The sequence below is a fragment of the Salmo salar genome, chromosome 13 (assembly GCF_965601325.2).
Source record: "Salmo salar chromosome 13, fSalSal1, whole genome shotgun sequence".
Classification (NCBI taxonomy): Eukaryota; Metazoa; Chordata; class Actinopteri; order Salmoniformes; family Salmonidae; genus Salmo; species Salmo salar.
The window spans coordinates 90222422-90246575 of record NC_138303.1 but is presented as its reverse complement, the minus strand read 5'-3'; the positions used below and the strand labels follow the sequence as shown (position 1 = coordinate 90246575).

The 24154-nt window shown below is 45.8% G+C and overlaps 1 protein-coding gene across 8 annotated transcripts in view; it reads left to right on the top strand.

The window, feature by feature from the left end:
• The window catches only part of acaca (acetyl-CoA carboxylase alpha), a 55919-nt gene that overhangs the window by 22640 nt on the left and 9125 nt on the right, over positions 1-24154 (top strand). For all 8 annotated transcript variants that reach the window (XM_082960435.1, XM_082960433.1, XM_082960431.1 and 5 more), the window contains 20 exons: positions 30-137; positions 396-452; positions 718-762; positions 4574-4615; positions 5418-5633; positions 5757-5912; positions 6051-6275; positions 7297-7452; positions 7989-8135; positions 8329-8598; positions 8924-9021; positions 9268-9388; positions 9979-10089; positions 15207-15350; positions 15519-15639; positions 16575-16671; positions 17418-17514; positions 17626-17761; positions 17859-18036; positions 20787-20899. In XM_082960435.1, coding sequence (XP_082816561.1) covers positions 30-137; positions 396-452; positions 718-762; positions 4574-4615; positions 5418-5633; positions 5757-5912; positions 6051-6275; positions 7297-7452; positions 7989-8135; positions 8329-8598; positions 8924-9021; positions 9268-9388; positions 9979-10089; positions 15207-15350; positions 15519-15639; positions 16575-16671; positions 17418-17514; positions 17626-17761; positions 17859-18036; positions 20787-20899 — 2638 coding nt within the window. The remainder of the gene's footprint in view (positions 1-29; positions 138-395; positions 453-717; positions 763-4573; positions 4616-5417; positions 5634-5756; positions 5913-6050; positions 6276-7296; positions 7453-7988; positions 8136-8328; positions 8599-8923; positions 9022-9267; positions 9389-9978; positions 10090-15206; positions 15351-15518; positions 15640-16574; positions 16672-17417; positions 17515-17625; positions 17762-17858; positions 18037-20786; positions 20900-24154) is intronic.

Here is a 24154-nt window from a genome sequence, read left to right as displayed (position 1 = left end):
AGGTTTGCCTGCATATGTTTGTGTCCCAGAGTATCCAAGATGAGCCCGTTCACATCCTCAACGTGGCCATTAAGACTGACAGTGACATCGACGACGACGGCCTGGCCGCCATGTTCCGGGAGTTCACCCAGTCAGAGGTCAGATGAGCCTTTCAGGAAATACAACTGGACGCATTGGCATTTTAGTCATTTAGCAGACACGCTTATCCGGAGTGACTTACAGGAGCAATTAGGGTTAAGTGCCTTGCTCAACGGCACATCAACAAAAACAATTCACCTGGTCTTCTTGGTGACTCAAACCAGCAACTTTTTGGTTACTGGCCCAACGCTCTTAACCGCCATGCCACCTGCCTCCCAGTTGCTCACACTTTCTCTTCCTCTGTCTTTGTTCCCCAGAAATCCCTGCTGTTTGAACATGGCATCCGCAGGCTGACCTTCCTGGTAGCTCAGAAGGTGAGGACTAAGATTCCCACTCCCCTACTCTACCCTCGGTTTTCTAAGCAACACTCTGCCAATCACCGTCAACTATCTTATCTTAATCACAGTGATACTGGTTGAATCTCCAGACATCCAGACGGCACGAGAGAGTCACTTTTTTAATTTGGAATGGCCTATAATTTGACTACTTTGTATCTCAAATTTGGCTGTTTTGTTTGCTTGTTATCTTTTCCCTCTCTGTATCCATGTCTTGCCTTTGCTGTGGTGTTTGTGCTGACAGGATTTCAGGAAGGCGGTCAACTATGAGGTGGACCAGAGGTTTCATGTGAGTAGCCTGGGAGGATGTGGATGATGACTGAAACAGTACAGTTTGTCTTCCTGTATTGTCAACTCTTTCCTTTAAGCACTCAAAGTAACTTTTATATTCTGGGAGAAAATGAAAGCATTTGAGCCTAAAGACATTTGGGTAAATGCCAGGTTCCCTTCTCTCTCTCTCCCCGCATCGTGACTTCAGCCCTTTGACTCTGTCGTCACTAGTTAAAACAGCCACAAAGTCATCATAATGGCTAAACCCTGCTCATTTATACATTTTATTTTCTTAAAATCTGATTTTAAACCTAAGCTTATGCCTAACCTTAAATTAAGACCAAGAAGCCAATTTGGACTATCGCTGTGGAATCTGACTTTGTGGCTGTGTTATCTACTGGAAACCCTTTAAGAGAAGAAAGGGTCCCGATGAGAGATAATCACTGCCATTGGTGTGGCTGCCCTCGTTATGTGGGTTGGTGTGGCTGCCCTCGTTATGTGGGTTGGTGTCTCATACAGGGGAGACACATCCTCTGAATATTTTTATTTATTTAACTAGGCAAGTCAGTTAAGAACACATTTTTATTTACGACAGCCTACAACAGCAAAACCCGGATGACGCTGGGCCAATTGTGCGCTGCCCTATGGGACTCCCAATGACAGCCGGTTGTGATACAGCTTGGATTCGAACCAGGGTGTCTGTAGTGATGCCTCTAGCACTGAGATGCAGTGCCTTAGACCACTGCGCCACTCGGGAGCCCGAGTAGCCAACCCTCTTCAGACTACACTGACCAGTGTATTCACACATATTAAATCGTGTATTCTCTGTTATAGAGAGAATAGGGGATGTGATGTACTAACACCATTGTGTTGTCATCAAATAAGTCCTCTATACAGGCTTGTGGTGGGCATACTAGAACACAGCTCTCTGACAGCTCTCTTGTTATCATGTACACATGGAGTTGATGAGTGTTTGCAATTAGGCCAGTATTGTTTCGGCCAAGTGGGGTACGATCATCAAAGACAAACCTGCCAACCAGGCTTCTAGCTTGAGCATTCAGAAACACAAAGCACTCCCTGTTGGAAAGATAATGTTTTATTCATTGGTTCAGATGTGACTGCTGCCTGTTGCGGTCTGTCATTATGTAAAAAGGCAGTTTTGGGAAAATACACTGTAATTTCACCCTCGGACACCAGGCCAAATAGGAGATCAGGGCTGTTGAATGTTAAACAGGCTGTTGCTGATCACAGACTGATGCCATAGTGTTCCTCTTCAAGCTCACAGCAATTCACATGATAGCGCTCATCTAAGCTTATTGAGGGAGAAATGTAGACCCTTAGAAGGAAATGTAGCCGCTTAGTCTTGTTAGAATGTCGCTGTCATTTTCACTTGCAGTCATTGGGTTCTCTAGATGTCATGTCTATTTTTAGTCTAGATGGTTCTGTAACTTTAGGTTATTTTCACACTTGGTCCCTTTCAGACAAAACATTTTTTAACCCAGTGCAGTACGCTTAATTTTTTGGTGGAGTGTACAATCCAAAGGAACTCCGATGCCTCAAAAGAGCCCCCAAAGCGAACCAAACTGAGAGTGAGGGTTTTTTCACATATAGTCCTCTTTAAAAAAAAAACAATCTCAGTCCTCTTTAAAGTGAACTCTGGGGCAAAAAACAGCAAAATAACTCTTATCTTTGTATTCACATTGCTATCTAGAAAGGAACCAAAATCTTTTTCCAACATTCACTCAATGCACTCTGTGTTTTTACAATGTGCAGGAAAAGCCATTCCATCAGAACATGTTATCAGACAGCTAAATATACCTACTTACATTTTGGAAGCTTATTTTGGAAGCTTTTAACTGCGTTTAGTTATGAGACAAAATACTTTTAATCAGAAGATGCTATTAACAGGTTTGAATAGTGTGAACATATTTGGTGATAATAGGGCACAAATAAATTCTAGCTCTTAAAGGGGCAGTAGCCTACATTGGGTGTACAATTGTCAATTAGAGCATTATTTAATCTGCAGTTATTTGCGAATAAACAGTTTATGAAGCTCTCTTAGCCTATAGATCACATATCACAAACAAATCTGAACCTGCACGTTATCATCTTCTCTCTTTTGTGGTACCAATGTGAGGGGTTATGGCAGGGGAGCGGTGTTGCAGTAGTCTAGTGTGAGGGCTTATGGCAGGGGAGCGGTGTGGCAGTAGTCTAGTGTGAGGGGTTCTGGCAGTCTAGTGTGAGGGGTTCTGGCAGTAGTCTAGTGTGAGGGGGTTATGGCAGTAGTCTAGTGTGAGGGGGTTATGGCAGTAGTCTAGTGTGAGGGGTTATGGCAGTAGTCTAGTGTGAGGGGTTATGGCAGTAGTCTAGTGTGAGGGGTTATGGCAGTAGTCTAGTGTGAGGGGTTATGGCAGTAGTCTAGTGTGAGGGGGTTATGGCAGTAGTCTAGTGTGAGGGGGTTATGGCAGTAGTCTAGTGTGAGGGGGTTATGGCAGTAGTCTAGTGTGAGGGGTTATGGCAGTAGTCTAGTGTGAGGGGTTATGGCAGTAGTCTAGTGTGAGGGGGTATGGCAGTAGTCTAGTGTGAGGGGGTATGGCAGTAGTCTAGTGTGAGGGGGTATGGCAGTAGTCTAGTGTGAGGGGGTATGGCAGTAGTCTAGTGTGAGGGGGTATGGCAGTAGTCTAGTGTGAGGGGTTCTGGCAGTAGTCTAGTGTGAGGGGTTCTGGCAGTAGTCTAGTGTGAGGGGTTCTGGCAGTAGTCTAGTGTGAGGGGTTCTGGCAGTAGTCTAGTGTGAGGGGGTTATGGCAGTAGTCTAGTGTGAGGGGTTCTGGCAGTAGTCTAGTGTGAGGGGTTATGGCAGTAGTCTAGTGTGAGGGGTTATGGCAGTAGTCTAGTGTGAGGGGTTATGGCAGTAGTCTAGTGTGAGGGGTTATGGCAGTAGTCTAGTGTGAGGGGTTATGGCAGTAGTCTAGTGTGAGGGGTTATGGCAGTAGTCTAGTGTGAGGGGTTATGGCAGTAGTCTAGTGTGAGGGGTTCTGGCAGTAGTCTAGTGTGAGGGGTTCTGGCAGTAGTCTAGTGTGAGGGGTTCTGGCAGTAGTCTAGTGTGAGGGGTTCTGGCAGTAGTCTAGTGTGAGGGGTTCTGGCAGTAGTCTAGTGTGAGGGGTTATGGCAGTAGTCTAGTGTGAGGGGTTATGGCAGGGGAGCGGTGTGGCAGTAGTCTAGTGTGAGGGGTTCTGGCAGTAGTCTCTAGTGTGAGGGGTTATGGCAGTAGTCTAGTGTGAGGGGTTCTGGCAGTAGTCTAGTGTGAGGGGTTCTGGCAGTAGTCTAGTGTGAGGGGTTCTGGCAGTAGTCTAGTGTGAGGGGTTCTGGCAGTAGTCTAGTGTGAGGGGTTCTGGCAGTAGTCTAGTGTGTGGTGCGGGAATGACAAGCGACCCTGGGGAGCTTTGTGTTCACATTGCCCTAAAAAAAGGGAACTGGACAGGGGATTTCAAGCGAACCAAACTCAGACCACCTTTCAATGGGTTTGCTTCAGGGGCTCTTTTGAGGGGTCTGAGTTCCATTGGAGTGTTCATACTGGATAAAAAATGAAGCCAACCACACCGAGTTCACAAAAATTGTCTAAAAGAGACAAAGTGTGAAGAGGACTATATGTGAAAACACCCTTAGTTGCAGCGTAGCAGGGATCCTTGAATTCCTGGACTCAAAGCCCTAACTGTCATTCTTAGCCAGTCTTAACCAGTAGAACTGGTAGGTTGGCAACGTGTGTTCTTCGTAGCATGAGAATCTGTTTAACTGTACTCTCTCTCCTCACCTGTCTGTCTCCCACACAGAGAGAGTTCCCCAAGTTCTTCACCTTCCGATCCAGAGACAAGGTTAGTGTCTTCACACTGTGTGTCAATATGAACACTGGCTTTATGGGCTACCATCAAATAATAGGGAATGGTCTGCTCAGTGGTAGTGGTCAATAAACGGGTTGAATCCATCCCAAAAAGATAAGGGAATTCATATTTGAAGTGCAAACACAGACTGAATATATTACTGAGATGAAAGATGAGCCCAAATGACCATGTTTCTCAATGTGTAGACTAGAGTTACAGTGGAAGAGGTAAGCCAGTTTCAACTAGGCAAGTGTCAATTTCACATAATGACTACAATTGAGGTGAGGCAATTTGAATAAGATGGTTGCAGAAGTACCTTCCCACTGTCCTTGCTCACCCCTTCGTTGGCACTGAAAGTCTCTCCAACATGATCAATGATGGCTCATCCCCTGCCTAGGCCCCTGATAGGCTCACTACAATGGCACCACAAACTCATTACCGTAATTATCTGTTTAATGACGTCTCCATTTAAGAGAAATTACACCCATTAGCAGGCTGAGATTGCCTTTGATTTAATTTACTTAATGCAGTGTATGGCTGGCGGGCACCCTCTACTCTTATACAAACCCAATGCTCCTGAAACAGCCAAGTTCCCTGAGTTCTGCAGCTATTAATATTGGGGATGATGGTAGAATAGCCTTAACTGGATAAGTCATTTCTAGGCCTTGAGGAAAGATCATTCCCATCTCTTGAACCCTCATTGGTTGGTGTGACCGTATCTTGCTGTGTCCTGCTGTCTGACGGTGTCTTGTGCGACTGCCTTGCTATGTAACGAATTGTCACCATGCGTCTCCAGTTTGAGGAGGACAGGATCTACCGTCACTTGGAGCCAGCGCTGGCCTTCCAGCTGGAGCTGAACCGCATGCGTAACTTTGCCCTGACCGCCATTCCCTGTGCCAACCACAAGATGCACCTTTACCTGGGCGCTGCCCGTGTGGAGGTGGGCATAGAGGTCACAGACTACCGCTTCTTTGTCCGGGCCATCATCCGTCACTCAGACCTGGTCACCAAGGTGAGAGCAATAATGACACACTGCTTTGTGTGTGTGTGTGTTTTGATTGTTCTACCTGTTCAGTTTGTCTATGAAAATGTGTCCCTCTCTGACCTCTGCTTCCGTCCTGCGTCTCATCTCCAGGAGGCGTCTTTTGAGTACCTCCACAATGAGGCAGAGCGTCTGCTGTTGGAGGCCATGGACGAGCTGGAAGTGGCCTTCAACAACACCACTGTACGCACCGACTGCAATCACATCTTCCTCAACTTTGTCCCCACCGTCATCATGGACCCCTCCAAGGTCAGTGGCAGCACACCCAAGACCTGTACATGCACTGTGTACATTGGTTTTGTACATGTTTGTACACTGTACATGTAGTGATGTGTTTTGCTATTGTATATGTTGATAACAAACTTCTCTCTGTGTAACCATGCTCAGATTGAGGAGTCGGTGCGCTCTATGGTGATGCGTTATGGCAGTAGGCTGTGGAAGCTCCGGGTCCTGCAGGCTGAGCTGAAGATCAACATCCGGCTGACGCCCACAGGCAAACAGATCCCCATCCGCCTTTTCCTCACTAACGAGTCAGGCTACTACCTGGACATCAGCCTGTACAAGGAGGTCACCGACTCCCGTACGGGACAGTTGGGGCCTAAAGACCGACAGGTGGGGCGCTCGCACGTCCCTCACGCCCCACACTCCCATCCAATCACAGGCCGGGGAAGCAGCTTCATACATAATCCTCAGCTCCCAGAATGTACCTTTTAATGGGCCACTCTTGGTTCTTGCTCAAGTATTTTCAAGTTTAGTTAAGAAATAAATGACATGCCAACTGTGGATCAGTCAGTCCACTGTGTAAAGTGGAGCTGAGGGTTCTATAAGTGGTCTGGCCATCCTGTTGGACAAGACTAGCAGTGATCATGATATTTTCCTTTTATATAGGAGAACAGGTAAGTTACAGCCATCTATATGTCATCCCATTCCAGGGTAAATGATTCATAAATCAAATGGTCATAGGCAGAGAGCATATGCAGAAGCTAAGAGTGGTTAAGAAAAATAATACCCCCACTACTACAGTCTGTGAACCATAGTTGAGAGAGAAATACTGAAATGTAACGCTTCCCATTTATATTCTGGGCAGGTACCTTTATTCATTTAATGAATCTGGGTTCTATTTTGGAGGTGGTAGATGGTGCTAAGTGAGGATCCGGTGCATTGAGCTTAGCCTTATTCGTTAACACTTAAGCACCGGTGACACCAGACCTATTCTTACCTTATGCTACTGTAGGTCCATGACAAAGTCTCAATAGCCAGATGTGTTAGATTAACGCTTTTCTTAAAAAATTACTTCTATTGTGTTCTCATTCTGAGGAGTCGATATGCTCCTGTCTCCAATGTGAAAGGACCGCTCAGGTTGCCAGGTCTGGTCAAAGAACCTAATCAGACGGATGTGCGATGTGCACAGCTGATTGGGATTTTAAAGAACATGGTCTCCTATGTAGATAGAACTGATTCCACAACTCTAAACACCTTTCTCACCATTTCATGTTTATCTTGGAATACGGTCCATGCCTGATGTCTGTCCTCATTACATATTGGGTTCTGTGTTGTTTTTGTAGATGTGTGTGCTGCAAAGGGCATCTAGTGTCTGTGTGTGGGGAGTGACTCTGAGTCCCCTCTCCTCCAGATCATGTTCCAGGCATATGGGGACAAGCAGGGTCCTCTACATGGCATGCTCATCAACACCCCATATGTGACAAAGGACCTGCTGCAGTCCAAACGCTTCCAGGCCCAGTCCCTGGGAACCACCTACGTCTATGACTTCCCTGAGATGGTCAGACAGGTACGGGCCGTGACACAACGGCCCACAGTGGTCTCCGTTGATGGTGTACATAAAAACACATGATTGTATGTTTTTATTTCATTTAACTAAGTAAGTCTGTTAAGAACACATTATTATTTACAATGATGGCCTACCCCGGCCAAACCTTAACCCGGATGACACTGGGCCAATTGTGCACTGCCCTATGGGACTCCCAATCATGGCCGGTTGTGATACAGCCTGGAATCGAACTAGGGTCTGTAGTGACGCCTCTAGCACTGAGATGCAGCGCCTTAGACCACTGCACCAGTCGGGAGCACTGTTTGGGGTCAATTGCATTTCAATTCGGTCAATTCAGGAAGTTAATTGAAATCCAATGCATGAAATGAAGATTTCACATTGTAAAATAATGGGAAATGTCCAATTCATTAATTAAAATGTCTAACCTGAATTGAAATGTAATTGACCTCAACCCTGCATGTTATCACTTTCCAGTAAGGTTGTTATATTAAGAATGAGCAGCAGTCCCTCGTGTCTCTGGTTCCTCTTTCCTCCAGGCTCTAAAGAAGCTGTGGCAGTCCACCAAAGCCTTCGCCCATCTGCCCAAATGCCCTCTGCCCTCTGAGCTGCTCACTTTCACTGAGCTGGTCCTGGATCCACAGGGACAGCTGGTGCAGATGAACCGTCTACCAGGAGGGAACGAGGTGAGAAGTAACTCCTTTTAAAGTTGCAGTTCCATTTCTGATCTGTAGGTGTCTCTGTGTTTCTTTGGCAGGATTGTTCAGTAGCTGTTTGCCAGGTTATTGTATTGCATGGGTATTGTCTTTGTGAAAATTCATACAACAGTAATGTCTCGACTACATAAATGAATGTGTACCTGTGTGTGTGTCCCTCTAGATTGGCATGGTGGCCTGGCGGATGACCATCAGGACCCCGGAGTACCCGGCAGGGCGTGAGATCATTGTGATCAGTAATGACATCACACACAAGATTGGTTCGTTTGGGCCGCAGGAGGACCTGCTGTTCCTGCAGGCCTCAGAGATGTCCAGGGAGAGTGGCATCCCTCGTATCTACATCTCTGCCAACAGCGGTGCCCGCATCGGCCTGGCAGAGGAGATCAGACACATGTTCCATGTAGCTTGGCAGGACACGGCAGACCCCTACAAGGTCAGCTGGCAGAAGGGGGCATGGGGGTGTAGACCTCTATTGAAGAATTGAAACTCTATTTTGATTTGGAGATTAGTGTTGTAGGTCTCTTAGCAGATGGTTCTATTGTGATGCTGTTTTGTACTGTAGGGATTTACTGTTGTTTTGTCTGTATTGTTGTATTCCATTGGGGACCACGTTGGAAACAAGTGATATTTGCTTTAACGTGGAATCCCCTGGGTTGTACTCGGTGCATCTTTTTTTCCCAATAAATTGATTTGATTGATTAATCTACCCATGCCCGCCCCTCGCAGTCTGCTGATGCAAAGTCTGTTTCTCTCCCCAGGGCTTCAAGTACTTGTACCTGACCCCTCAGGACTACAAGAAGGTGTCAGCCCTGAATTCTGTTCACTGTGAACACATAGAGGATGAGGGAGAGTCCAGGTGAGTCCAGACATTACCCTTCAGCCATATTATTATTCACTGTCACCCTATTCAATACAGATAATACATCCAGCTCACTGGATTAGGCCAACGGAGAAACTGTAAATCAACAAATTAAGAGAGTCAATGGACTGTGCATGAATACACATGAAAAGCCCCTTGTACAATGGGAGAAATGGAATAAGGTTGAAGTGATGATTTCCACCGAGAAAAGCGTGATGTCTGACTGAGCCTTTCCTTGTTCAGGTACAAGATCACTGACATCATCGGGAAGGAGGAGGGTCTGGGGGTGGAGAACCTGAAGGGCTCCGGGATGATTGCTGGAGAGTCCTCTTTGGCCTATGACAAGGTCATCACCATGAACCTGGTACGCACTGGATGTACCGACACACACAGGCCTATGCACAGCACTTATAGGAATGGTGGACTTAACACCTCTTTAATTCGAAACTGTCTTTCATGTCGAAGTTACTACTTAAAGACAAGCTCCGGAACTATGACTACTAAGTATATTTTTAAACATGGATTCAGACGTGATGGATGTGTCAATGTGTAGTTCGTACATGTAGAATATATGAGCAGAATTACTGTCTTACATCAATTAGCAAAGAAATCCTTATATTGAAAGCGGATGTTTTTCTGGAAGCTGTGACGTGCCATTTTCCCCCACGTGGGCCAGCCCCTTAACAATTCGAGTTCTAGCCAATGGGTTTCAGGCCCTAGCCATTTGAGTAACAGCTAGCAAGATGCACACACAGCAGAGAGAGAGAACAATGACGTGGTGCACGTATATCTGCAGATATGCACTTTTGGCTATTTTTAGAACTACTGGCTGAAAAGTATACAGAAGTACCGGAGAATCTGAGGATGGCAACTCTAAGAATTGGTTTACCCTGATCACTGACATGCACTTGACCAGTGGTTTCCTAACCAGGCTGTGTGTACTTCTCTCTTCAGGTGACTTGTCGAGCAATCGGGATCGGAGCCTACCTGGTTAGGCTGGGTCAAAGGACCATCCAGGTGGAAAACTCCCACATCATCCTCACTGGGGCTGGAGCACTCAACAAGGTAAGGGCCAGTATCACTCACCCTGTCCTAGCTGTACCTCATGGCACACAAAACTGAAATACTGAGAGAGATTCTGCTTGGATGCAGTGTTCAAATCAAATCAAACTTTATTTGTCACATGCGCCAAATACAACAAGTGTAGACCTTACCGTGAAATGTTTACTTACAAGCCCTTAACCAACAGTGCAGTTCAAGAAGAGTTAAGAAAATATTTACCAAATAAACTAAAGTAAAAAGTACCATAACAACAACCAGGCTATATTCAGGGGGTACCGGTAATGAGTCAATGTGTGGGGGTACAGGTTAGTTGAGTTAATTTGTATATGTAGGTAGGGGGGAAGTGATAATAGATAATAAACATTGAGTAACAGCAGTGTACAAAACAAATGGGGGGGGGGGGGGTCAATGTAATTGGCCATTTGATTAATTGTTCAGCGGTCTTATGGTTTGGGGGTAGAAGCTGTTAAGGAGCCTTTTGGTCCTAGACTTGGCGTCCTGGTGCTGCTTGCCGTGCGGTAGCAGAGAAAACAGTCTATGACTTGGGTGACTGGAGTCTGACAATTGTATGGGCTTTCCTCTGACACCGCCTAGTATATAGGTCCTGCATGGCCCCAGTGATGTCCTGGGCCATACACACTACCCTCTAGCGCCTTACCAGGCGGTGATGCAACTGGTCAGGATGCTCTCAATGGTGCAGCTGTAGAACTTTTTGAGTATCTGGGGACCCATGCCAAATCTTTTCAGTCTCCTGAGGGGGAAAAGGTGTTGTCATCCCCTCTTCACGACTGTCTTGGGTGTGTTTGGACCATGATAGTTCGTTGGTGATGTGGACACCAAGGAACTGGAAACTCTCGACCCGTTCCACTACAGCCCCGTTGATGTTAATGGGGGCCTATTCGGCCCGCCTTTTCCAGTAATCCACGATCAGATCCTTTGTCTTGCTCACATTAAGGGAGAGGTTGTTGTCCTGGCACCACACTGCCAGTTCTCTGACCTCCCTATAAGCTGTCTCGTTGTTGGTGATCAGGCCTACCACTGTTGTGTCGTCAGCAAACTTAATGATAGTGTTGGAGTCGTGTTTGGCCACGCAGTCGTGGGTGAACAGGGAGTACAGGAGGGGACTAAGTACACACCCCTGAGGGGCCCCAGTTTTGAGGATCAGCGTGACGGACATGTTGCGTACCCTTACCACCTGGGGATGGCCTGACAAAGTCCAGGATCCAGTTCCAGAGGGCGGTGTTTAGTCCCAGGGTCCTTAGCTTAGTGATGAGTTTTGTGGGCACTATGGTATTGAACGCTGAGCTGTAGTCAATGATCAGCATTCTCACATAGGTGTTCCTTTTGTCCAGGTGGGAAAGGGCAGTGTGGAGTGCGATTGAGATTGCGTCATCTGTTGGGGCGGTATGTAAATTGGAGTGAGTCTAGGGTTTCCGGGAGGATGCTGTTAATGTGAGCCAGGACCAGCCTTTCAAAGCACTTCATGGCTACTGACATAAGTGCTACGGGGCGGTAATCATTTAGGCAGGTTACCTTCGCTTCCTTGGGCACAAGGACTATGATGGTTTGCTTGAAACATGTAGGTATTACAGACTCTGTCAGGGAGAGGTTGAAAATGTCAGTGAAGACACTTGCCAGTTGGTCTGCGCATGCTTTGAGTACACGTCCTGGTAATCCATCTGGCCCTGCGGCTTTGTGAATGTTGACCGGTTTAAAGGTCTTGCTCGCATCGGCTAACGAGAGCGTTATATCAGTCATCCAGAACAGCTGGTGCTCTCGTGCATTCTTCAGTGTTGCTTGCCTCGAAGCGAGCATAAAAGGCATTTAGCTCGTCTGGTAGACTCGTGTCACTGGGCAGCACACGTCTGGGTTTCCCTTTGTGGTCCGTAATAGTTTTCAAGCCCTGCCACATCCGACAAGCGTCAGAGCCGGTGTAGTAGGATTCAATCTTATCCTGTATTGATGCTTTTCTTGTTTGTTGGTTCGTCTGAGGGCATAGCGGGATTTCTTATAAGCGTCCGGATTAGTGTCCCGCTCCTTGAAAGTGGCAGCTCTAGCCTTTAGCTCGATGCGGATGTTGCCTGTAATCCATGGCTTCTGGTTGGGATATGTACGTACGGTTACTGTGGGGACGACGTCGTTGATGGTGGTATACTCCTCAATGCCGTTGGATTAATCCCGGAATATATTCCCGTCTGTGCTAGCAAAACAGTCCTGTAGAGTAGCATCCGTGTCATCTGACCACTTCCGTATTGAGCGAGTCACTGGTACTTCCTGCTTTAGTTTTTGCTTGTAAGCAGGAATCAGGAGGATATAATTATGGTTAGATTTGCCAAATGAAGGGCGGGAGAGCTTTGTATGCAGCTCTGTGTGTGGAGTAAAGTTGGTCTAGAGTTATCATTTTTTTCTTCCTCTGGTTGTAGTGCAGTGTCTGCGAAGGGACATTGGTTCTTTGTCTGATGAATAAAAGGTATATTCAGCTGTAGTACTCACCACCATGCATCACTAACAACAAGACTACACATAATTAAATGAACCATTTAAAAAACGGATACCGTGAAGGGCATTTTATACTCGTTTAATTGTCCTGTGTTTAAAAAAAAAAAAGAATAGGCGATGTTCATGTGTGCTGTGCTCTCATCTGTGACGCACATAGATTGTTCCTTAGTTCATGCAATTAGCGCATCTGCATTTTAATTTGGAATTTCACTATTAATATGTATTACTCGGTCATGCCATTTATTTTGCAGTTAATTTGAGGAAGAGGACAAAGTGTGTGTAGTTTTGTTACTGTATTCTGTAAGGATAGAGCGTTAGCCATTGGATAGCTATCCCGTAAGAGAGCTCCCTCTGAAATAGTATGGAGGCAGGAAGACTGCATTACGTCTGAATCTAACAATGCAAATTAAAATGGTGTTTTCTGATCACATATTATTCTCTCACTCAGTGTGCAGTTTTCCACCTCAGTGATCAGGCCTTTTTCGCCCTTGTTCTGTGTTTGAACCCCCCCCCTCGTCTCCCCAGTCATTCTGCTGCAGTTCCTGGTGGAATAATAGAAAGAGAAGCATCAAGTTGTTGTTTGCATAGAAATAGCAGCGTGATGCCTGAGGTTGCTGCTGGGGCGAAGGACATTCATATCATTTGTCTCCAATTAGAATGAAAAGTTTTGCTGAGGCAGATTGTTTTCTCTCTCTCAGGGCTCCACTAGCACTGACTACCCACTGCTTTCCCCATCTCCCTGCCTCCGTCTCTCTTCCCCATCTCCCTGCCTCCGTCTCTCTTCCCCATCTCCCTGCCTCCGTCTCTCTTCCCCATCTCCCTGCCTCCGTCTCTGCATTAACATGACTTTATAACAAATTACATGACAAATCGCCGCATGACAAAACACAACATGCGCCTTTCCATTTGCAGGTTTTGCTGCAAGCTCGTGTGTGTGTGTGTGTGTGTGTGTGTGTGTGTGTGTGTGTGTGTGTGTGTGTGTGTGTGTGTGTGTGTGTGTGTTCGGATGCTAGAGAAACATCAGAAGATTATGTAATATATCACAATTTTACAAATGTATTGTGTTACAGTAAATGTTTAAATAGGAAACTATATAGATTTACTGAGAAATGTATACATCTACCAGTGCAGCGGTAAATCTATAGTTTTCCCCAAATGGATGTCACAATGATGGACCGTCCATTCAACAATAATATGGCAGAAAAATGTACCTAGACATTCACTATAACCTTGCCTTCATATTATATCCCCATAGACTCCCTGGTTCACCAAAGCCGTAGATACAGTCTGTCATCTAAAGACACTCATTTCATTCACTGATGGACATCTTTCTCCTATTTGTATGGTGACTGGATAGTAACTACTGGTACAAATATCCCAGTGGGCCACTAAAAGAGCCTACGTCCCTCTCTCGTGCCTCCACCCTACCTCTTTTCTCCCTCTGCTGTGGAATGTTAATGAACCAAGGCCCAGCCCGGTGGCACAGAGGCCCTGTGTCTGCCTGTCAAGGTGACTGCAATGCTTCCCGGGGCCACGGGCTGGCCTGACAGCTTTAGGAGAGCACCCAGGATTTGTAGCCAGGGACATATCCATTAATGGGAACAGAGAAAGTAAATGATGGTGAAGAGGTGAGAGCTGAGTGATCAACGAGCACCTCTGTGTTTTACGGAACTGTGTCCCCTGCACCGCTGTGTGTGTGTGTGTGTGTGTGTGTGTGTGTGTGTGTGTGTGGAGGTTAATGGGTCCATGCCATCCTTCATTAGCCTCTCACACCAGGAGAGACGCACAATATACACGCACACATACAGGCAGTCTCATACACATGCTATTCACTGTGTGTTTTTGTGTATGCGTGTGCATGCTCATAAACCGGCTGTGAGGCAGTGTGCGGTGCGGGCGGGCAGCTCTTTGTCACAGCTCCTGTCGATTGTGTCGGGGAGGAGAAACCTTGGGTATTAATTCACTCTGGAGGTTACAAATAACCCCTGGGAGGGAGAGAGCTGGATGCTAGCGGACCGCCGTGATGCAGTGATCCCTAGCCACCGATCGACAGTATTGACGAGGCTGTGCGGTGCCACGGTGGAGAGCAAGGGGGGTCCCTGTCCCCTTTCAGATGTGTGTGTCATCCTATTGATCCACAGCCCCAGGGACCAGAGCCCTGGTGACACCACCCTTTATCCTCAGCCCTAAGCCTCAAAGGGCTTGGTTCACTATGCCCTGTAGGGAGAAGAATGGGTGTCTCAACATAAAAATACCCATTATTGTATTTAAAAAAAAAAAAAAAAAAGGTTTTACCTTTATTTAACTAGGCAAGTCAGTTAAGAACAAATTTTTATTTTCAATGACGGCCTAGGAACAGTGGGTTAACTGCCTTGTTCAAGGGCAGAACGACAGATTTGTACCTTGTCAGCTCGGGGATTCAAACTTGCAAACTTTCGGTTACTAGCCCAACGCTCTAACACTAAGGCTACCCTGCCGCCCCACTATCTAGTGTCTACATATGGTTGGCGGTCTCTTGGCTTGTAGTTTATAGGGAAATTGGCTTACATAGTTTGACACTACCAAGGAAGAATTAGCGATTATTATACAGAATGACATCACCCCCCTCTTCTTTCCCGTAGGTGCTGGGTAGAGAGGTGTACACCTCCAACAACCAGCTGGGTGGGATTCAGATCATGCACAACAACGGTGTGACCCACAGCACTGTGTGTGATGACTTTGAGGGAGTCCACATGCTGCTGCACTGGCTCTCCTACATGCCCAAGGTAAGCATCAGCTCTTACTGTCAACATGTATTCCACTGTCCATTCATTTAGGCTTAACCAATGCAGATGTACCTTTATGCTGTTAGCTACTCACAGTGAAGCTCTGTTAAATTCAGAGGCAATGTTTCAATTTTTTTCTACGAGTTCTTGAATGTTTGTCCCCAATAGGACCGATCTAGTCCTGTGCCCATCATCAATGCCAAGGACCCCATAGACCGGCTGGTGGAATTTATGCCCACCAAGGCTCCCTATGACCCCCGCTGGATGCTGGCAGGACGCCCCGGCCAAAGTAAGTAACCCTCTTTTTTTATTTTTTATTTTTCCTCAGAGATTAATATTTCTTAAACATTTTACAGTACCCCACAAACGAGAAATAACTGCTTTTCACTTCCAACATATTGTAAACTTTGTACCTCACTCATCACCAACTCTATCTAATCTTTCCATCGGTGTGCAATAAAGGATCCTGTTATTCTCTTGTTATTGTTATTATTATAACAATAATAACAACCTACGTGTACAGTAGTCATTCATCCTCGTATCCAGTCTGCCTCAGCAGGTGTGAAACAGCAGCTGATTGTCATTTAAAGGTTGACATGTGATTTGCGCTGCTATCATTTTGGGCAGATCTCCATGAGGTCAGGGGTTAAACTAATTCCTGACTGTTAGAGAGGGTTATAGGCTTGCTGTAGGGGGGATATTCCTCATTCAGACACTGTGAGAGACGCTGTGAATCCTGGGCTCGCTGGGTGGATGAAGAGGTGGAGATAGCAGGGGAATGGATGGCTTAGGTTTTACATGCATGGTCAGGCCCGAGCAGATTCCATATCAGTGTAATTACAACTTTGGGCAGAGGAAGAGACTGAGGGGTGGTGCGCGAGGCAGAGCAGTCCATGTCTTTAGCTGTGATGAGTGGGGAGGCTTAATTGAATGGTAACCTCTTGGACTAGCCCTGTCGCTCTGTCTGCCAGGAACAGCAGAGCTGAGCAAGGCTCTTTACAGCCTCATCCGTCTGAAGATTGGAGATCTCTGTTCAAAATATAAAACAAACTCTGCTTTTGGCCGCATGGATATGACATGAGTGTATGGTCAGCATCTGGAGGGAAAAAATGTATTTTTCTGCCAAATAAGGGCAAATGGTATTTCTCATTTACAGATGTTTACTTTGTAATAATCAAATATTAAAACTCTCTCTCGCTCTCCTCTCTCTCTGTCTTTCTGCAGCTCCAAAGGGCCCGTGGCAAAGTGGGTTCTTTGACCATGGCTCATTCATGGAGATCATGCAGCCTTGGGCTCAGAGTGTGGTGGTGGGCAGAGCCAGGTAAGGAGCCACATCACTCCACTATTTCTAAGCAATATAGACACACTATTAGTCCTTTGTCAAACATACCAGAGCATTAAGACCAAGTCATTCTCGTGTGTCCGCAGAGCTTCAATGGTCATCTTGGTTATAGAACAGAATCTTGTTTGAACCATGCAGGAAATATATTAAGTGGCCTGAGATCTTTCCTCTGAAGGTCATGCAAGTCGATCTACATTCCCCTCTAGCCCTTTTTTCACATGAACCCGTGGATACCATTTTTATGCATCTGTGTCCAGCATGAGGGAATTTGAAGTTAGTTTTGCGAGCCAATGCTTATTAGCTTAGCACAAAGGGTAGAAGTCTTTGGGTACAGCTAGCATGTGCTAGTTAGCATTGGCTCGCGAAACTACCTCTAACTTCATACTGGATGCAGATACATACATACAAATGGTATCCATGAGTTCATCTGACTCTGGGAAGTAAATAAAGGGATTCATTGCCAAAATCCCGAACTATCCGTTTAAGAGGCACTTACTATAGTGATTTTGTTTTTATTTAAGCTCTTGAGATGGGGAAAACATACTTTTTAATAAGTTGAACATGTACTCTTTATGACAGAATGTTCAAATGAGGGGACATGTTTTTATTTATTTTACAAAGTTACACTACCCAAAAGGTACTCGTTTGGTGGAACGACCCTCCTATCAGCCCTCAGTGTCATAGTTGTGTGTCCTGTCCTGATATGACCCTCTTCTTTCTCACAGGCTAGGTGGCATACCTACTGGAGTGGTTGCTGTGGAAACTAGATCTGTGGAGCTGTCAATCCCAGCCGATCCAGCCAACCTGGACTCTGAAGCCAAGGTAACATCCTTTCAATACCTACAATATGTTGTGTCCTAATTCAGATTGTTTTACATGAACACAGAGAAATACACACACACTTACTGTAACCCTCTGTTGTCCTATCCTCAGATCATCCAGCAGGCAGGCCAGGTGTGGTTCCCTGACTCTGCGTTTAAGACGTCACAGGCCATTAAGGACCTGAACCGCGAGGGCCTCCCTCTCATGGTGTTCGCCAACTGGAGGGGCTTCTCTGGAGGCATGAAAGGTACCAGAAAACAGATGTTTTCTAAATATCTTAGTTATACCTGTGTCTGTGGGTTTTCAGTCTCTGATATAAAATCCCACTCCTGTGCCTCCCACAGACATGTATGACCAGGTGCTGAAGTTTGGAGCCTACATCGTGGATGGGCTGAGAGAGTACCGCCAGCCTGTTCTGGTGTACATCCCTCCCCAGGCAGAGCTCAGAGGAGGGTCCTGGGTGGTCATAGACCCCACCATCAACCCCCGCCACATGGAGATGTATGCTGACAAGGACAGTCGGTGAGTTTCTCTGAACATAACCCAGGTGGTAAGGGTAATCAAAAACACATCTGCCAAGCTGATCCTCAACACTGAGGCCCCTCAGGGGTGCGTGCTCAGTCCCCTCCTGTACTCCCTGTTCACCCACGACTGCGTGGCCAAGCACGACTCCAACACCATTAAGTTTTCTTACAACACAACAGGCCTGATCACCGACAACGATGAGACTGACTATAGGAAGGAGGTCCGAGACCTGGGAGTGTGGTGCCAGGACAACAACCTCTCCCTCAATGTGAGCAACACAAATGAGCTGATTGTGGACTACAGGAAACGGAGGGCCTAACAGGCCCCCATTAACAACGATGGAGATGAAGTGGAGCGGGTTGAGTTTCATGTTCCTTGGTGTCCACATCACCAACGAACTATCATGGTCCAAACACACCAAGACAGTTGTGAAGAGGGCACGACAACACATTTTCCCCCTCAGGAGACTGAAAGGATTTGGCATGGGTCCCCGGCTCCTCAAAGTTCTACAGCTGCACCATCGAGAGCATCCTGACCGGTTGCATCACCGCCTGGTATGGTAACAGCTCGGCATCTGACCGTAAGGCGCTACAGAGGGTAGTGCGTGCAGTCCAGGACATCACTGGGGCCAAGCTTCCTGCCATCCAGGACCTACAGTTGAAGTCGGAAGTGTACGTACACTTAGGTTGGAGTCATTAAAACTCGTTTTTCAACCACTCCACACATTTCCTGTTAACAAACTATCGTTTTGGCAAGTCAGTTAGGACATCTACTTTGTGCATGACACAAGTAATTTTTCACAGACACATTATTTCACTTGTAATTCACTGTATCACAATTCCAGTGGGTCAGAAGTTTACATATACACTAAGTTGACTGTGCCTTTAAACAGCTTGGAAAATTCCAGAGAATGTCATGGCTTTAGAAGCTTCTGATAGCCTAATTGACATCATTTGAGTCAATTGGAGGTGAAATCAGCCAAGACCTCAGAAAAACAAATTGTAGACCTCCACAAGTCTGGTTCATCCTTGGGAGCAATTTCCAAATGCCTGAAGGTACCACATTCATCTGTACAAACAATAGTACGCAAGTATAAACACCATGGGACCACGCAGCAGTCATACCGCTCAGGAAGGAGACGCATTCTGTCTCCTAGAGATGAACATACTTGGTTTGAAAAGTGCAAATCAATCCCAGAAAAACAGCAAAGGACCTTGTGAAGCTGCTGTAGAAACAGGTACAAAAGTATCTATATCCACAGTAAAACAAGCCCTATATCGACATAACCTGAAAGGCCGCTCAGCAAGGAAGAAGCCACTGCTCCAAAACCGCCATAAAAAAAGCCAGACTACGGTTTGCAACTGCACATGGGGACGAAGATCGTACTTTTTGGAGAAATGTCCTCTGGTGTGATGAAACAAAAATAGAACTGTTAGGCCATAATGACCATCATTATGTTTGGAGGAAAAAGGGGGATGCTTGCAAGCCGAAGAACACCATCCCAACTGTGAAGCACGGGGGTGGCAGCATCATGTTGTGGGGGTGCTTTGCTGCAGGAGGGACTGGTGCACTTCACAAAATAGATGGCCTCATGGGGAAGGACAACTGTGGATATATTGAAGCAACATCTCAAGACATCAGTCAGGAAGTTAAAGCTTGGTCGCAAATGGGTCGTCCAAATGGACAGTGACCCCAAACATATTTCCAAAGTTGTGGCAAAATGGCTTAAGGACAACAAAGTCAAGGTACTGGAGTGGCCATCACAATGCCCTGACCTCAATCCTATAGAAAATTTGTGGGCAGAACTGAAAAGGCTTGTGTGAGCAAGGAGGCCTACAAACCTGACTCGGTTACACCAGCTCTGTCAGGAGGAATGGGCCAAAATCCACCCAACTTATTGGTGGAAGCTTGTGGAAGGCTACCTAAAACGTTTGACCCAAGTTAAACAATTTAAAGGCAACGCTACCAGATACTAATTGAGAGTATGTGAACTTCTGACCCACTGGGAATGTGATGAGAAATAAAATCTGAAATAAATCATTCTCTCTGCTATTATTCTGACATTTCACGTTCTTAAAATAAAGTGGTGATCCTAACTGACATAAGACAGGGAATTTTTACTAGGATTAAATATCAGGAATTGTGAAATACTGAGTTTAAATGTATTTGGCTAAGGTGTATGTAAACTTCCGACTTCAACTGTATATACTAGGCGGTGTCAGAGGAAGGCCCCAAAAAATGATCAGACTCCAGTCACCCAAGTCATAGAATGTTCTCTCTGCTACCGCATGGCAAGCGATACCAGAGAGCCAAGTCTAGGACCAAAAGGCTCCTTAACAGCTTCTACCCCCAAGCCATAAGACTGCTGAACAATTCATCAAATGGTCACCCAGGTTATTTACATTGACTATTTACATTATCTATGCATAGTCACTTTACACATTACCTCGACTAACCTGTATATAGCCTCATTATTGTTTTTTTTTCATTTACTTTTTGTTTTTAATTATTTTATTTTTATTATTTGGTAAATATTTTATTAACTCTATTTCTTGAACTGCATTGTTGGTTAAGTAAGCATTTCACTGTAAGGTCTACTCCTGTTGTATTCGGAGCATGTGACAAATATAATGTGATTTGATTTAGCAAAGCACTTTCCAAACCAATTTTTGCTTCTACTACTGTAATAGTGTTCAGTCAGTGATGTTAGGGTGCTGTGTTGAAGACGTCCTCTGTCTGTTCTACAGTGGTGGAGTGTTGGAGCCAGAGGGAACAGTAGAGATCAAGTTCAGGAAGAAGGACCTGGTGAAGACTATGAGGAGGGTAGACCCGGTCTACATGGGCCTGGCAGAGAGACTGGGTGAGTAAGATGCTCTCGCTTTTTTCCTATATTCTCTCAATCACACAATGCCGTTCTCTTTTGCAAATAATCAACTCTTTCACAACTGCTCTTCTCTCTTTCTCATTCGCTCTCTCTTTCTCATTCTCTCTCTGTGAGGGAGGGATGGTAATATCTAGCGGAGTATGTGTGCTGTAATTCCCTGTCACTCTTGTTCTTTATCTGAGGGTGATCGTATCGTCCCTGCTCTGTTCCCTGGGGAGATGTGTCAATCACGGCAGGGCCAGATCAATCAGCAGGGCCTGCTCTCCCCCCACCCAACCCAGGATTATTGATTGTCCTCTGGGCTCACAGGAGCACCATGGAGCAATGGGCCAGCGCCGGGCCTCTAGGGGCTGTGGTGGGGATGCTGACCGATTGGCTCTGACAGAAATCAATCTCTGCTGACAGGTAGCACAGCAGCCAGAGGTTCTGGAGAACAGTGTAGCAAAACAGACAGTGAAACGGAGAGCTGAGCTGAGCCTGCACTCAATCATAAAGAACCAACCAACTCCGGGATAATGAGTGGCGCTTACACACTATTGCATAAAACCAACACCATGCTAATGGAGTGTAGCTTCTTACCTAAACACTCCTGTTGTCATACACTCCTGTTGTCATGCGGTCATCACCGTTAACTCGGACATCATCCAGCCTCAGCACAGGTCAATTCCTGCCAGTCTGCACAGCGCGATATCAACCCAGAGCATATCGGACTGCTTTTTCTCTACCACATCTCCGGATTCCTACCGCAAGCTCCGAACCTTTACACCGGATCATTGCAGCTAGCTAGCTGCGATCCGAGTAGCTACTCCTGGCTAACGTCTCTGTCCCGACGCAAGCACCAGTTAGCCTGGAGCTAGCCTCGAGCTAGGCACATCGCCCGGCTAGCTGAAGAGGTCCATCATCCAATTCTTGGGCTACAATAGCTATTTTGCCAATTGGCCTGGACCCTTTTACTGCCGACACAGAGCCCCGCCGATCCATCACGACTGGTCTGCCGACGTAACTGTCCGAGGGGGTTTCAACAGGCTCTTCCGCTGCGAAGTCCCCCTGAGGCCCATTTGCTAGCCACGGCCCGCTAGTTGTCTGAATCGCTGTGACTCCAGCTCGCCTAGCTACTCACTGGACCCTATGATAACTCGGCAACACATGCCTCTCCCTAATGTCAATATGCCTTGTCTATTGTTGTTTTGGTTAGTGATTGTCTTATTTCACTGTAGAGCCTCCAGCCCTGCTCAATATTCCTTAGCGTACCCTTTTGTTCCAGCCCCCCCCCCCCCCACACACACATGCGGTGACCACACCTGGCGTAAATGGTGCCTCTAGAGACAAAACTTCTCGTCATCACTCAATGCCTAGGTTTACCTCCACTGTATTCACATCCTACAATTCCCTTGTCTGTACATTATGCCTTGAATCTATTCTTCCGCGCCCAGAACCCTGCTCCTTTTACTCTGTTCCGAACGCACTAGACGACCAGTTCTTATAGCCTTTAGCTGTACCCTTACCCTACTCCTCCTCTGTTCCTCTGGTGATGTAGAGGTTGACGCAGGCCCTGCAGCCCCTAGTTCCACTCCCATTCCCCAGGCACGCTCATTTGTTGACTTCTGTAACCGTAAAAGCCTTGGTTTCATGCATGTTAACCTCTATGGGCACACAATAGATGGCATCATGAGGAAGGAAAATTATGTGGATATATTGAAGTAACATCTCAAGACATCAGTCAGGAAGTTAACCTCTCTCGGTATGTGGGACAAAATCGTCCCACCTAGTCAACAGCCAGTGGACCTTACAAATGCTATAACTTCAATTTCTCAAACATATGACTATTTTACACCATGTTAAAGACAAGACTCTCGTTAATCTAACCACATTGTCCGATTTCAAAAAGGATTTACAACGAAAGCAAAACATTAGATTATGTCAGGAGAGTACCCAGCCAGAAATAATCACACACCCATTTTTCAAGCTAGCATATAATGTCACAAAAACCAAAACCACAGCTAAATGCAGCACTAACCTTTGATGATCTTCATCAGATGACACTCCTAGGACATTATGTTATACAATACATGCATGTTTTGTTCAATCAAGTTCATATTTATATCAAAAAACAGCTTTTTACATTAGCATGTGACATTCAGAACTAGCAAACATACCGAAAACTTCTGGTGAATTTACTAAATTACTCACGATAAACGTTCACAAAAAACATAATTATTTTAAGAATTATAGATACAGAACTCCTTTATGCAATCGCGGTGTCAGATTTTAAAATAGCTTTTCGGCAAAAGCACATTTTGCAATATTCTGAGTAGATAGCTCGCCATCACGGGCTAGCTAATTTGACACCCACCAAGTTTGGCGTTCACTAAACTCAGAATTACTATAAGAAAAATTGGATTACCTTTGCTGTTCTTCGTCAGAATGCACTCCCAGGACTTCTACTTCAACCACAAATGTTGTTTTGGTTCAAAATAATCCATAGTTATGTTCAAATATCCTCTGTTTTGTCCGTGCGTTCAGGTCCCTATCCGAACGGTGATGCGCAGACACATGTCGTGACCAAAAATTTTGAAATATTCCATTACTGTACTTCGAAGCATGTCAAACGCTGTTTAAAATACATTTTTATGCGATTTTTCTCGTAAAATAGTGATAATATTCCGACCGGGAGACGTTGTTTTCGTTCAAAGACTCAAATAAGAAAATGAACTCTTCACGTGCATGCGCGCCCCCGTTTCATTGTTCTCAGATCGACCACTATCCAAATGCGCTACTGTTTTTCAGCCAGGGACTGCAGAGTCGTCATTCCCCGTTCTGGCGCCTTCTGAGAGCCTATGGGAGCCTTAGAAAATGTCACGTTACAGCAGAGATCCTCTATTTTCCATAAAGAGGCTATAGAAGGCCAAGAAATGGTCAGAGAGGGCACTTCCTGTATGCAATCTTCTCAGGTTTTGGCCTGCGATATGAGTACTGTTATACTCACAGACACCATTCAAACAGTTTTAGAAACTTTAGGGTGTTTTCTATCAAAATCAAACCATTTTATGCATATTCTAGTTTCTGGGCAGGAGTAATAACCAGATTAAATCGGGTACGTTTTTTATCCGGATGTGAAAATACTGCCCCCTACCCTAGAGAGGTTAAAGCTTGGTCGCAAATGGGTCTTCCAAATGGACAATGACCCCAAGCATACTTCCAAAGTTGTGGCAAATGGCTTAAGGACAACAT